The sequence below is a fragment of the Sinocyclocheilus grahami genome, unplaced genomic scaffold (assembly GCF_001515645.1).
Source record: "Sinocyclocheilus grahami isolate Dianchi unplaced genomic scaffold, SAMN03320097.WGS_v1.1 scaffold24.1, whole genome shotgun sequence".
NCBI classification, from domain to species: domain Eukaryota; kingdom Metazoa; phylum Chordata; class Actinopteri; order Cypriniformes; family Cyprinidae; genus Sinocyclocheilus; species Sinocyclocheilus grahami.
In genome coordinates this window covers 1,357,773-1,370,035 of record NW_015505203.1, presented here as the reverse complement: position 1 = coordinate 1,370,035, position 12,263 = coordinate 1,357,773, and the positions used below count along the sequence as shown (strand labels likewise).

The 12,263-nt window shown below is 38.0% G+C and overlaps 2 protein-coding genes across 10 annotated transcripts in view; both read left to right on the top strand.

Annotated features, from left to right (window-relative positions):
- The window catches only part of LOC107563087 (rab9 effector protein with kelch motifs-like), an 8,927-nt gene extending 2,910 nt beyond the window's left edge, over positions 1-6,017 (top strand). Inside the window, exons 2-13 of the mRNA XM_016247873.1 lie at positions 373-531; positions 620-692; positions 1,246-1,305; positions 1,810-2,077; positions 2,164-2,295; positions 2,393-2,580; positions 2,799-2,995; positions 3,122-3,213; positions 3,529-3,583; positions 3,763-3,860; positions 4,866-4,960; positions 5,045-6,017. Coding sequence (XP_016103359.1) covers positions 373-531; positions 620-692; positions 1,246-1,305; positions 1,810-2,077; positions 2,164-2,295; positions 2,393-2,580; positions 2,799-2,995; positions 3,122-3,213; positions 3,529-3,583; positions 3,763-3,860; positions 4,866-4,960; positions 5,045-5,176 — 1,549 coding nt within the window. The 3' untranslated portion in view covers positions 5,177-6,017. The remainder of the gene's footprint in view (positions 1-372; positions 532-619; positions 693-1,245; positions 1,306-1,809; positions 2,078-2,163; positions 2,296-2,392; positions 2,581-2,798; positions 2,996-3,121; positions 3,214-3,528; positions 3,584-3,762; positions 3,861-4,865; positions 4,961-5,044) is intronic.
- Positions 6,018-6,233: 216 nt separating this feature from the next.
- mark2b (MAP/microtubule affinity-regulating kinase 2b) overlaps positions 6,234-12,263 on the top strand; it is a 50,169-nt gene continuing 44,139 nt past the window's right edge. For 7 of the 9 annotated variants that reach the window (XM_016246781.1, XM_016246831.1, XM_016246815.1 and 4 more), the window contains exon 1: positions 6,236-6,505. In XM_016246781.1, the coding sequence (XP_016102267.1) occupies positions 6,437-6,505 (69 nt within the window). In that variant the 5' untranslated portion in view covers positions 6,236-6,436. Of the gene's footprint in view, positions 7,242-12,263 lie in introns of all 9 variants that reach the window. The other 2 variants (XM_016246837.1, XM_016246798.1) reach the window with 2 other exon arrangements.

Genomic DNA, 12,263 nt, shown 5'->3' with positions numbered 1-12,263 from the left:
ACAGTGTTGACCCTTGTTCTTCATAACCTCTGCAATTCACTCTGGCATGCTGAGTATTAGCTTCTGGGCCAAATCCTGACTGATAGCGATCCATTCTTGCCTTATTAGTTCTCGGAGTTGTTTACAATTTGTGGGCTTCTGCTTGTCCACTGCTTCACCTTTTGAGGACTGACCACAGGTTCTCTATGGGATTGAGATCCGGGGAGTTGCCTGGCCACGGATTTCAATGTAATGGTCTTGGAGCCACTTCTTTATCACTCTTGCTTTGTGACATGGTGCTCAGTACTGCAGCTACTTGTGTCGCTAACTATGTTAAACCCATGTTCTTTACATGAGGGGATTGTGTTCATCATCATTTATTTCCCACAACAGGCGTGAGGGATGGCAGAGCTCAATTAAGATCCAGCCTAGTGTCCAGCTGATGGTCCTCTTCGCCAGAGGAGACTGGGGAAAGCGGGATTCAGTCTCTGTGGAACTGGCTGATGAGAGGAACATACCCATTAATATGGGAAAACTAACACCATTCAATAAGTACGTTTGCTATTTACGTTAAATCTGTCCAGTATGATTTAATAGTAGCCTAACCTTTAAACCCTTACTAAACCTTTCCTCTTCTCAGATGTCTGTCGTGGGAATCTGGTGAGGATGGTGTCTGGTCCAGTGGAGCAACCTTAACTGTAAAACTCATTGGGGTGAGAGACCGTTCAAGCTCAGTTACATTTTGTGTTACACAACAAATCCCAAATGAAATCTGAAGAGTTATGATATTTTCTGTGCTGATTTTTAAAGTCAGTATGAAATGGAAATTCATCCATTTTTAAGAGCATAAAGCATGTTGTTGATTTATTTGTGAACGATTCATCAACGTCATCATAACTCAAACTTCTGGTAAACGCGCTACATTTCTTTCTAGTGATGTATGCCAGTCTTCAGTCATTTAGCCTGCTTAAATCCTTTCTTGCAATCGACCTCGTGCTTTCATTCAGAATTGCCAATCAGTCAATGAACGTTCTATAGATAGAACCAAGTCCTTGTCAATCATCCATTTCACTTGGATGTAAGTCACAAAATTGAAGATCTGTCACTGCTTCCATATCATGGTGAACATTTCCAAGGATGTTACAGTCTTTGCTGAAAGCGTAATCAAATTATCCATAATATATAAGAAATAAGATGTAATGCATTTTGTGTGAAGTCTTTGTATCTGTGCATACAGTAATTGACCCATGATCCTGTTTTCCAAAGGGTACTACAGAGTTGTTGGATCCGGGGCTGACTCTTTCACAGATGGAATGCACTCCAGAGGTGAGTTTAACCTGCCTGAGTAAAGGCTGATAAATACTTCTGTGTCAAGGCTGCGGCGTAGCCTGACGTGCACCTCTCCAAAAATGTCACAGCGCGTCAATTCTACGAGGACCGCAAGCGCTGTGATTGGTCTGCTAGTACCCCTCCCTCCATTTGCATTTGAGTTTTGTGTGTGTTTTTTGAACTTCAATATATTTTAATGTTATACCTTCTTATTTAAAATAAAACAAAGCAAAGAACAAGTGTCTTATTTATTATAAAACGTAGCATTACTCATCAGTTCTTTGTTGTTGTTCGCGACACACATTGTTGTTCTGCCATTGTACAAGTCCTTGCGGAGATTGAAAGAATGCCATCTTCTCCTGTTCTGTTGTCGTTTCTTTTTTGTTGTTTTAAATAAATGGTCTGTTCTTTGATATGTACTTGCTGCCATCACGGCTGATCGTTTTCCGACAAGCTGCTTCAGCTTTTGTCTTCAGTGTCTTCTCACTTCATTGTTTCCAGTGCATTCATGCAGTACCTGCATTAAGAGAGTGTCCAGGCAAGAGGAAGCGATCTCAGGGAGAGGAGGAGGAGGAAGTTAATGAAGGTAGAGGCAAGGAGAACATCTGCCCTAATGCCTCTGAAAAGGTGACACCTCAAAGACGGAGCAAGAACAATCATCATGGAGGTCAGACACGTCTCTTCTCACAAAAGGAGGAACATACTGCAACTTCCAGTTCTCAGAGCCACAAAGCTAAAGGCAAGCAGGCCAAAACCCCCTCACAAACTGGTGAGTGAATATTTTCATTGCATACATGTGGAACATATGAGTAATGTGGAATGGTAGTTATTGTATGTTTAACACTGTCTTTTCAGCTCCACTGGACAAGCCGTCAGGTCGTTGGGGTCAAACTCTCTGTCCCATTGATCCTCAGACAGCGATTTTGATTGGAGGACAAGGTGCCAGAATGCAGTTCTGCAAAGACCCCATTTGGAAACTGTGCACAGGTAAGCATTTCACATTGTCTCATGTCAGTAGATTGTAATATATTATTAAATATGTTTTTACTTGGTAGATGCAGCTCTGCTCTTAATATTTTTTCAGAGGATCTTTCTTGGGTACCTGCTGAAACCCTTGCAGAAGGACCCACCCCTGAGGCCCGCATTGGTCACACAGCGACCTATGACCCGGAATCTAAGCGTATCTTTGTGTTTGGTGGCTCAAAGCATAAGAAATGGTTTAATGATGTTCACATCTTAGACACACAAACCTGGCGTTGGACTTTGGTTGAGGTTAGTCTGCAATTGATTCTAAGATTAACAACAAAACCCTTCAAAATATTCACAGAACTATACAGTATCACTGTAACACATGTCTAGGCACATACGATTTATTTTTGTGTCATAGATATCATCTGGTTGTAGTCCATAATAAATCCAAGTCTAATTGTTTTATCCAGTAGGTTCTGAAAATATTATAAAGCGGATTTGAATTTCATTTACCCCTTTAGGCGCAGGGAAAAGTGCCTCCCCTGGCCTACCACAGCTGCAGTATGTTCCGAGGAGAGCTCTTTGTGTTTGGAGGAGTGTTTCCTCGCCCACACCCAGAACCAGATGGCTGCAGTGACTCCATCTACATCTTTAACCCTGAAATGGCCATCTGGTATCAACCTATTGTCAATGGAGAGAAGCCTGCGCCACGCTCTGGGTGGGGAGCTCATGTCTTTTTATTCAAAGTTGCATGATGTAATATTTCATTAACTGCATGACTTATGTTTTCAGCTGTACTGAACATGTGGCAGATGAGTGTTTTCTTTTTGATTTGTTTGTGCAGGCACTCAGCATGTGTGATGCAGGGCAGGATCTTTGTTTTTGGAGGATGGGACACCCCTGTATGCTTCAATGACATGTTCGTGCTAGACCTTGGTAAATACTGCAAGAATTGTTACTCTTTCAAGATTTATTAGATTTTTAATTCAGGTGGCTTCTTATTGGGGAAAATAAGCAATAACATAGTTCACCACTAATAAAAGTAATTTTATTACTATTGCTAGAGTCTACTAGATTCAACACTTTTTCTTTGTTTGAAACCGTTATAATTCAATAGATCTGTCCTGATTTTTCTGCATATTTAATACCTGGTATGACTCCCTAGTGTTTTCACACATTAATTACTGAAGGTGCTCTTTTAAAAATGGGAGTAGTCAGCTTAAAATACCACATTTTCACCACCTATTTCAGGCCTGATGGAGTTTTCTGTTGTGAAGGCAAGTGGAACAGCCCCGTCTCCCAGAAGGTATTTAAAAAGTCTTTATTTACTACGAGGAACAGTTTGTTCTTTAAATCGTGCTCTACTGCAAATTAAATATATAATAGAAATTCAATCAATTGTCTTATAATGGGTACATGATTGGGCATATCTTGATCAGCCTAGATGTACTGAGTATTTGACCTCTGACCCTTACTGTATCGCAGCTGGCATGGCTGTGCGGTTCTTTCAGACTGCAGCTTCCTGATCCATGGGGGCTACAATGGGAACAACGCACTGAGTGATGCATTCGTCTTCAACACGGGTGAGAACAAGGTTTTATGTCGAAATTCCATGGCCAGGGCTCTCATTGGTACTATATACTCTACTGTAGGGCTGGGACAATAAATCAGTGCATCGTGATTCTCTCTGGAATCGATTCTGAGCTTATTTTTTAACAGCAGATGGCGCTCTAGGCTAGATTTTAACCACACACTCAAATGCTCACAAAGAAGAGCCCTTGTGCATTCGGTAAGTGTAAGTGGTTAAATGTACTTGCACCTTGGCTTTCATGCTTTTATGATGTGAGATTAATGTAAACACAGCCCATTATGAACCACCTTGTAATTCGCTTCAACCTTTTCAAACTGTATGAATGATTATTTTTATGTTCAAGTGGTGTGTATAAGGAAGCAAGCAGAGTACAGCTGTTTCTAAAGCATGCAGTGCCATCTGTTAAAAACTAAGCTCAGAATCGATTCCAGATAGATGCATTCCGATAATCTCAGAATCGATGCAGAACAGTTACTGCGATTCGTGATGCATCGATTTACTGTCCCAGCTCTGTTCTACTGTTCAAAGATGTGGGTAAGACTTTTATGTTGTTGAAAATATTTTATACATGCCAAAGCTGCATTCATTTGCTCAAAAATAGAGTAAAAGTAATATTATGAAATATTATCACAATTTACTACAAGCTTTTCTGTTTTAATGGTTTGAAATTAAAATTTATTCCTGAATATTTTGCATCCATTACTCCAGTCTTAAGTATCCTTTAGAAATCATTCTAACATGCTGATTTTGTGTAAAATGATGCATTTAAAAAAAAATAAAATCAGGATTGATCAATATAAAGTTAACAGCATTTATTAAAAAATGTAAATCTTTTATAACATTGTAAATGTATTTATTTACATCTAAATGCCTAGAGTAAAATGATTAATTTCTTTAAATAATCTTACTGACCTCATACAATGGTATAAATGCTGTTGACAGATTTTAAGATTATATTTAACCTGGAGTATAAAGACAGCCTTCTTTTTCTCTTCAGACACTAGTTGCTGGTCCTCTCTAGCTTTTCCCCAGCTCAATTCTGTACCCCGAGCTGGACATTCCATCATTACCATGCCCACAACATGCAAACAGGTGAAAACATTCAAATTCAAATGATTAAGATCCTTATCAAGTGGCTTCAGTTCATTATTTATAATAATTGTCTTTGTTTTACAGGGATGTACAGATGAACAAGAGGAACTTCCAGAGTCAGCCCCACAAACACTTCTAGTTTTTGGTGGTGGTGACAACGAAGGGAGCTTCTTCTCTGACCTTTTCACTATGCCAGTAGAGGAGCTAAGAGACTAAACATTTGATCAAGATTTGGTTTTTGTATGTGTGTGGATTGATGTTTGTTTATTTAAAGAGGTATATTACACTTTCACTCAGGTATTTGCATTATGTCCTCATTTATTAAGAGTGGACTGTTTCCTAAAGAAGAGAAGTAGTTAATCGAAGTATTATTTACTTACCCTAGAGTGGTTTTGAATCTGTATTCTGTTCTTCAATAGAACATCAAAGAACAAATATAAAAGTCATCACAGCTTTTTTTCTTTCTAAGAAGTCCATAGTGACCATGACTGCCAAATCCAATATGCCAAGTCCATTTGTGTTGTTATATTGCACGTCTTCTAAAGCCATAAAATAGCTGTTGACAAACAGACCTAAAAAATTGCTATGATAGCTGTTAGTTTATCAGATTTGTTTAACATCATGACATCAATTCTGATTTATTAAGAACTACGATGATTGTTTTTTTTTTTGTTGTGAAAACCTAAACTCTAATTTTGTTTCTCACAGAAAGTGCTCTTGTGTAGTGTAAAGATTCTTCAGAAATTCTCATTTTGTGCTCCACAACAATTAACAGCAGTTGTTTATGGATTTACATAAGGATGAGTAAACAATGACAGGTTTTTAATTTTGGGTTGAACGATTCCTTTATCTGTCAAAGAGGGAGAGTCACTTTGTGATTCACACACCCTCAAGATTTGATCTGTGAAAGCTTGGTGATGTCTGTTTTGTGTATAACGTTACATGCCTAGTTTTAGACTAAGATTTTTTTGTTTGTTCTTTTTAAATGGCTGTAAATGTATTCATACGGTGTATAATTCTATCTGTAAATACTGTTGCAGCAGGCCTGTTCAAAATTAAACGTTCTTTGGAAATTCAAATGCCTCTTTGTTTTGAGTTATTTCAGCACTTCTCACACAATCACGCAGCAGGTCAGGCACACCGATGCCGTTTCCTGTGTCCAGGCATCTGCTCGATTTCCTGTGTCCAGGCATCTGCACGGTAACAACGACCGCATGATGTCACCCCACGTCTACAGTCGCCGTTACTGCCGCGAATACCGCAGTATGCGAGCACCGACTGACGCTAGAGGATCCGCGCTCAGCCCCCTCCGCTCCCGCTACTGCCTCCGCTCGCTCCAGAGATCAGCCATGTTGTTCCGGTATCAGGCACGAGCGCTTGAGCAGCTCGGCCGCAGTACGACACCGATCCGCCTCCACTGAAACCCGTTTCACCGCAGCCCCGAAGCCAAGCATGGATTTTACTACCTGACTCTGGATGTTTGGCCTTGGACGCGAGCCCTCAGACGCGTCGTTTCATTCAGGAACCGTTTGTCGCCGGGATCCAGTGAGTAGCGGAAGACGGTTTCGCGGATCATGAGGGTTTTTCGGGATTGATCATTTTTTGAAACCCGTCTTAGGTTAGTTAGTCCTTCGTCATTAGCACTCACGGTTGTTTTTCTTCACATCCGTGTTTAGTCGAGCGACGCTTGTTTCCGTGTATCTCAAACTGACGGTTGAGGTATTTTCAGCTTTTGTTGACACTTGTTTTTGAAGGTCGGTAAAATTGTGATTTTTGGCTGGCCTAACACTTAATATCGCTCGCAGAGAGACCCTTTTCCTTTTTGTTTGCTCATTCTCTATGACTGTTAAGGAACAAATGAATTGTTTTAAAACTCTCGCTCATTCGGTTGGGAAGCAAATATAAATGTAAGTGAGCTCCATGTTAGTCTCCCCGAGAAGACTTCAAATCCTTCATAAATCCTCCTCAAGTACCTGCTGTTTATTTTCAACTGGAGACTTCAAAACAAGTTTTTTTCCCCCTCCACATGTGGACTGATGTTGGGCTTCAACTTGTTGATCTCTGTCTGCGTGGCTAGTTCAGGCTAGCTGGCAACACTGATTTGATTACTTCTGTCAGAACAGACGAATAGCCTCTAACGACAAGCTTATAAATGCTTGTCAACCACTGAAAACGATTCTGCATTTACATTTCCCCCTTTGGCCCTGTTTTTGAGAATCCCTGGGTGAAAATGTCAACCCGGCCTCAAGGAGTAGGTGTTATAGAGAATTCATCCAGCCAGGTGAGACATATCTTCACACTGACCGCAGAGAAACTAATATGTATATGAATATGTTTTTGTTGTTGGGAATGACCTCATGCTTGCTTTTCTATTGAACTGTATTTCCCTCAAGATTGCTGGGAGATTGCAAAAAAAACAACTCAACATGCCTTCCCATAACTGTTAATTGATAGGCTTGTCAAGGCTACATTCATGCTCCTCACTGTAGATGTTGTAAATCTGGTGTCTTTTATGGCTTCATGTCTTTACTGGAAGTCATTTTGTTTAGTGGGAAAACTGAAAATCCTAGCTATTCCTCATACTAATAATCAATGTCCTCTGATATAACAACGAGTCAAGCCAATGCTGATTAAGTTAACAACTAGTTTAGACATATCAATCTCAGTGGTTCTCAACCAAGGGGCCGGGGCCCACTGGGGAGCCTCAGCAAACATCCAAAGGGGCCTCAAGATGGCTTAAATGTTTTAAAATTAGGCAAAATCAACTTCTGAAATTCAGATTATTAAATTTAATTATTTTGATTTTACATTTTATTTTTTTATTTTTTTATTTTAATATGTGGACACTGCCAATATTTATACAATATAAAAGCAGGGTTTCAAAGAAGGCCTCAATATGACTTAAAATTATTTAAATAAAAACAAAACAAGCTTTAAAATAAGATGAAACCATTTAAAAAATCAAGTTATTTTTTATATTAATTAATCTCTTAACTTCTGCAATTCACCAATTGTTTTTTATTTCAATGATAGTTTTTCTTATTTTAATCTGTGGACACTGCTACTTTCTGTAAATTAATCAAGCAAACTTCCAAGATGACTTCAAATGTTTTAAAATAAAACAAGCTTTAATAAGCTAATCTAAAAATCAAGATTTTTTTTATATCACCCCCAAACTTGTGGAATTCAAGAATTTAATTATTTTAATTTGAATTATTATTATTTTAGTTGCTTATTTTAATATGCAGACACTGATCATTTCTATAAATTAAAAAAAGCAGACTTCCAAGAGGCCTCGAGATGGATTTCAAATAAAACAAGCTTTAAAATAAGCTAAAACAATAAAAATTCAAGCTCAAGTTTAATTCATTTTAAATTGTAATTCTTTTAGTTACTTATTGTAATCTATGGGCACTCCTAATTTCTGTACTTTAAAAAAAGAGGGACGGGAATTTAAATGTTTGAACATGTTTAGAACCACTAGTCTATAAAAGAAATCAGTCAACAGGTAGTGCGTTGGATTTGGGAACTATGAAGACCATAGGCAGTGAAAATAACCAGCCTTGCCCCTCTCAATGTAATAAGGCACAGATTGCAGTGCGAGTGCCAGAGGACGGAAAATTGAACCATTCAGAGCGAGGAGGAGGACAGATTCAGTGCTCATTAATAACTCATGCCAGTGTGACTAATGCTGACTGAGCTTCATACAATACAGGCAGCACTAACGTGTGTGTTTTCCGTTAAGTGGCTTAATGAAAAGCGAAGGACTTTATATCCTTGTCCAGATCTCCAGATGCCCTCTCTGAGATCTCTAACCTCTTGTGCAGAGTCTGTCTGTTTTAGCTGAGGAAGAGTGTGAGGAGTGAATCATTGGTGTTAATCATACTAGTGAGGTTGTGGGGGAGTTTCAGCCTGCTATGTAGGAGGAGAGGTATGAAAATGTGTTAATATTTTGCATTGTCTACCATTTGGGTGGATCAGGCGCAGGGAAGGATGCTTTGCATAAAAAAGATCGGACTCGGAACAGTGTGTTTATGACTTGGACCATGTTTTGCATCTTTGGGAGTTTTATCTGTCATTCACTCTGCTGTTTCATCATTTTAATATACACACAAACATGATATTTTTTTCCATATTACTCTTCACAGACTTTCATGTTCAGCCTGAATTGAGGCCTATTTGGCCTGTGACTCTGTTCTCCAGCTTTACGGCATCCATGTCTGAGAAGCACACCACCTCAATAAGTGTTAACACAGGGTTTCCTTGTCCTCAGTAACTCAGTGTGTCACCTTGCTGATACTGTGACCTGACACCACAGGCTTGTGTTACAGATCCCTGAAATCCCAGACCCCACTAACACAGATTTAGAGAGAGAGAAAGGGGCTTCACCTCTTTCTCATCCTCTGACCTCTGTGTTCTGATGTTTTAGCTAAATTATGTGCACTGAAAAAAATGTTTCATTCATCCAATTAAAAAAATGTAGGGTAATGATTCACATCTATATTTTTTAACTTGAGCTAATGGAAAAATAAATAACTTGCCCTTTTTTTAATTGGATGAATGAAAAAAAAATTTCAGTGTGGTTTAGGAACTCTGTCCGTGAAGTGAACATACAATCCAAATGGCCTCTATTTACTACTTTAATAAATGCTTTTTGGTCAAACTGTCCGCAGTTAATTAGTGCATGTTGTTCCAAAAGGAAAATGTTTTTCAAAATGTAGTTGATGTCTCTGAAATGTCTTTTCAGCTGACGTCACCTAAGCTGCATGTGGGACAGATAATGCTAACTAATAGCCATATAGCTGTATAGGATTTGTTTTAAGTATTTTTTGGGCAATGCAGTAATTCAATGCTAATGTAATAAAAAGTTTAGTGGATTTATATGGATTTTTTATTGGCCAATGCCGATATGAGATATATGTTTAATTTAAAGATAGTAAATAGCACATTCTGCAATTAAATTTAGATTTATTTTACATAATATGTACTAAATTAGAAGTAAATCATTTGAAAATGAATCAAAATGGCAAAAATAATTTGAACTTCATAAAAAGAGTGAAAAACAGATTTATACTTCAGATAGTAAAATCTTGTAGTATTTGTTTATTAGATATACAAAGACTTACATTTTATAAATACACATTTGCAGAATGCTGATTAGGGATGTAACGATTACCGGTTTTACGATAAACCCTGACGGTTAGTATTACCATTTAAAATGTAATTATCATCAAAACCGTGTTTGATTATCGCAATTTTGAAAACTCGCAGTAAATCCTGTCCAGCCAACATCAGTCTGACGCAGAAGCAGCATGCAATGTTGTTGTTGTTTTTTGCACGAGACGAAATGGCGGAAGGCAGTGACAGCGCTCGGGAGATTTTTCAGCCATCTAAGAGAACAAAAATCGGTGGTCTGGTCGTATTTTGGCTTTTACAAGAGTCCTGAAGGCAATTTAATCGAGGACGGTCACCCTGTCTGCTGATCTTGCAAGAAGAAAGTAGCTGCAAAAGGGGGAAACGTGTCAAATTTGCTCCGTCATCTTCGTGACCACCCCCCACTGTTATATAGCAAATGCAAGGTAACTTTGACCTCATTACCAAAACTAACTGGGCAAATAATTGGACAAAAAATATTGATTAGAGATTAATTCAAATATTGTCTAATTGTGTCTTATTTACTATTAAACGTTTTCAAACTAAACTTGCTTACACTACCGTCTTAAATCATATTTCTATCACTGACGAAAAATGTTGTCTTACATTAAAATAGACCAATTTAATTAGCCTATTCTATTTATGTTTGTATGTGAACTCGAAATCAACCCCAACTTTGCTTTAAAAAGCATCACAAGATCTCCTAACCGAAGATCACATGATCACTAACGGAAATCACATTGTGTGTGTGTGTGTATATAAATATATATACACAAGTGATTTATTATTATTATTATTATTATTATTAGGGCTTCATGTTAATGTTAATTTAATGTTTTTGCTAAAAAAAAAGTGCATATAGCTGCTAATTGTATTTGTTGTTTGTTGATTTTCAAATATAAAACTTATTAAAATGTTTTCAGTGTGTGTATCAGTTCTTTTTGAACGTTTTCATCTAATTTTAACAAAACCGTGATAATATTGATAACCGTGATAACTTTGGTCACTATAATCGTGATATGAAATTTTCATACCATTACATCCCTAATGCTGATAATATATGAGAAAGTATTTTAGTGTTTGTCTTTCTATTTCTTATAATACTAATAAACACTGTAATACTTTTTCTTTGTTTACCATCTTTGCGTCTGCGCTCAGGCAATGGTGTTCTCAGGACTGTCAAAATAAAAGTCAGACACTTCCGGCACTTATTGGTCCAAACAGAAAAACTTATTAGTGATGCCTATAATAAAAAAAAGCCAAATGTCAGCCAATACATTAGTGGACCACTGAAAGGTTCAGACTGTAATTGCACATTTTTGACCGCGAGAAATTGCCATTGGGACACATCAAGATGCTCTCAAGGGTGACCTTGACCTTCATTCTCCACATCCCACCTGAAAGGCCTACTCAAAAGTGGTTGCCCAAATTGCAAGTTCTCATTTGGTCTGACTTCTGAAATGTAACACCAGTTTGCATTTGCTATGTCATTTGGAAATATACCACATTGCTGATTATGTTGATTGATAAGATGTTTTGGTAATTTTTGGCCGTTGTTTACAATCTATGTGTACTGAACGGTCATTGTAAGTTTTTTATGAATAGCCTATATTGTCGCTGTTGGATATCACTATTTTGCGGATGTCTACTCAAAAATGAAAATTGTGTCCTCATTTACTCACCCTCAAACATTTTTTTGTTCATACAGTAAAAGTCGATTAGGTCCAACGTTAGTTTGGAAAAGTTTGGAATGAAATGAAGATGAGTAAATGATGACAGAAATGTCTTTGCACTTGCCTGGTTTTACAGCTCACATCTTGGCGAAGTCCTCAAAATGCATTCTGTGCTGTTCAGTCTGGTGTGCTTTGTTTGGACATCCTCCATAGTAGCACAGATCTCTGTCATGTCCGCTGACCCTGATCAGTCTCAAAGACTTTCCACTGCAGTGATTTACTCCATTAGCACTTCTCGCTCCACTAGGCAGATCATTTCACCGGAATAAAAACCTTTTTTTTTAAATGCCAGCAGTTAATGTATGTGAAAGTAGTAATCCTGAAATTATCCAGTCAGTCAAAACTGATCTGCAAGGACTAGATAGCATTGCAGGTATGTAATCTTTTGAGATGCTTAGATATAAACAATCCATCGT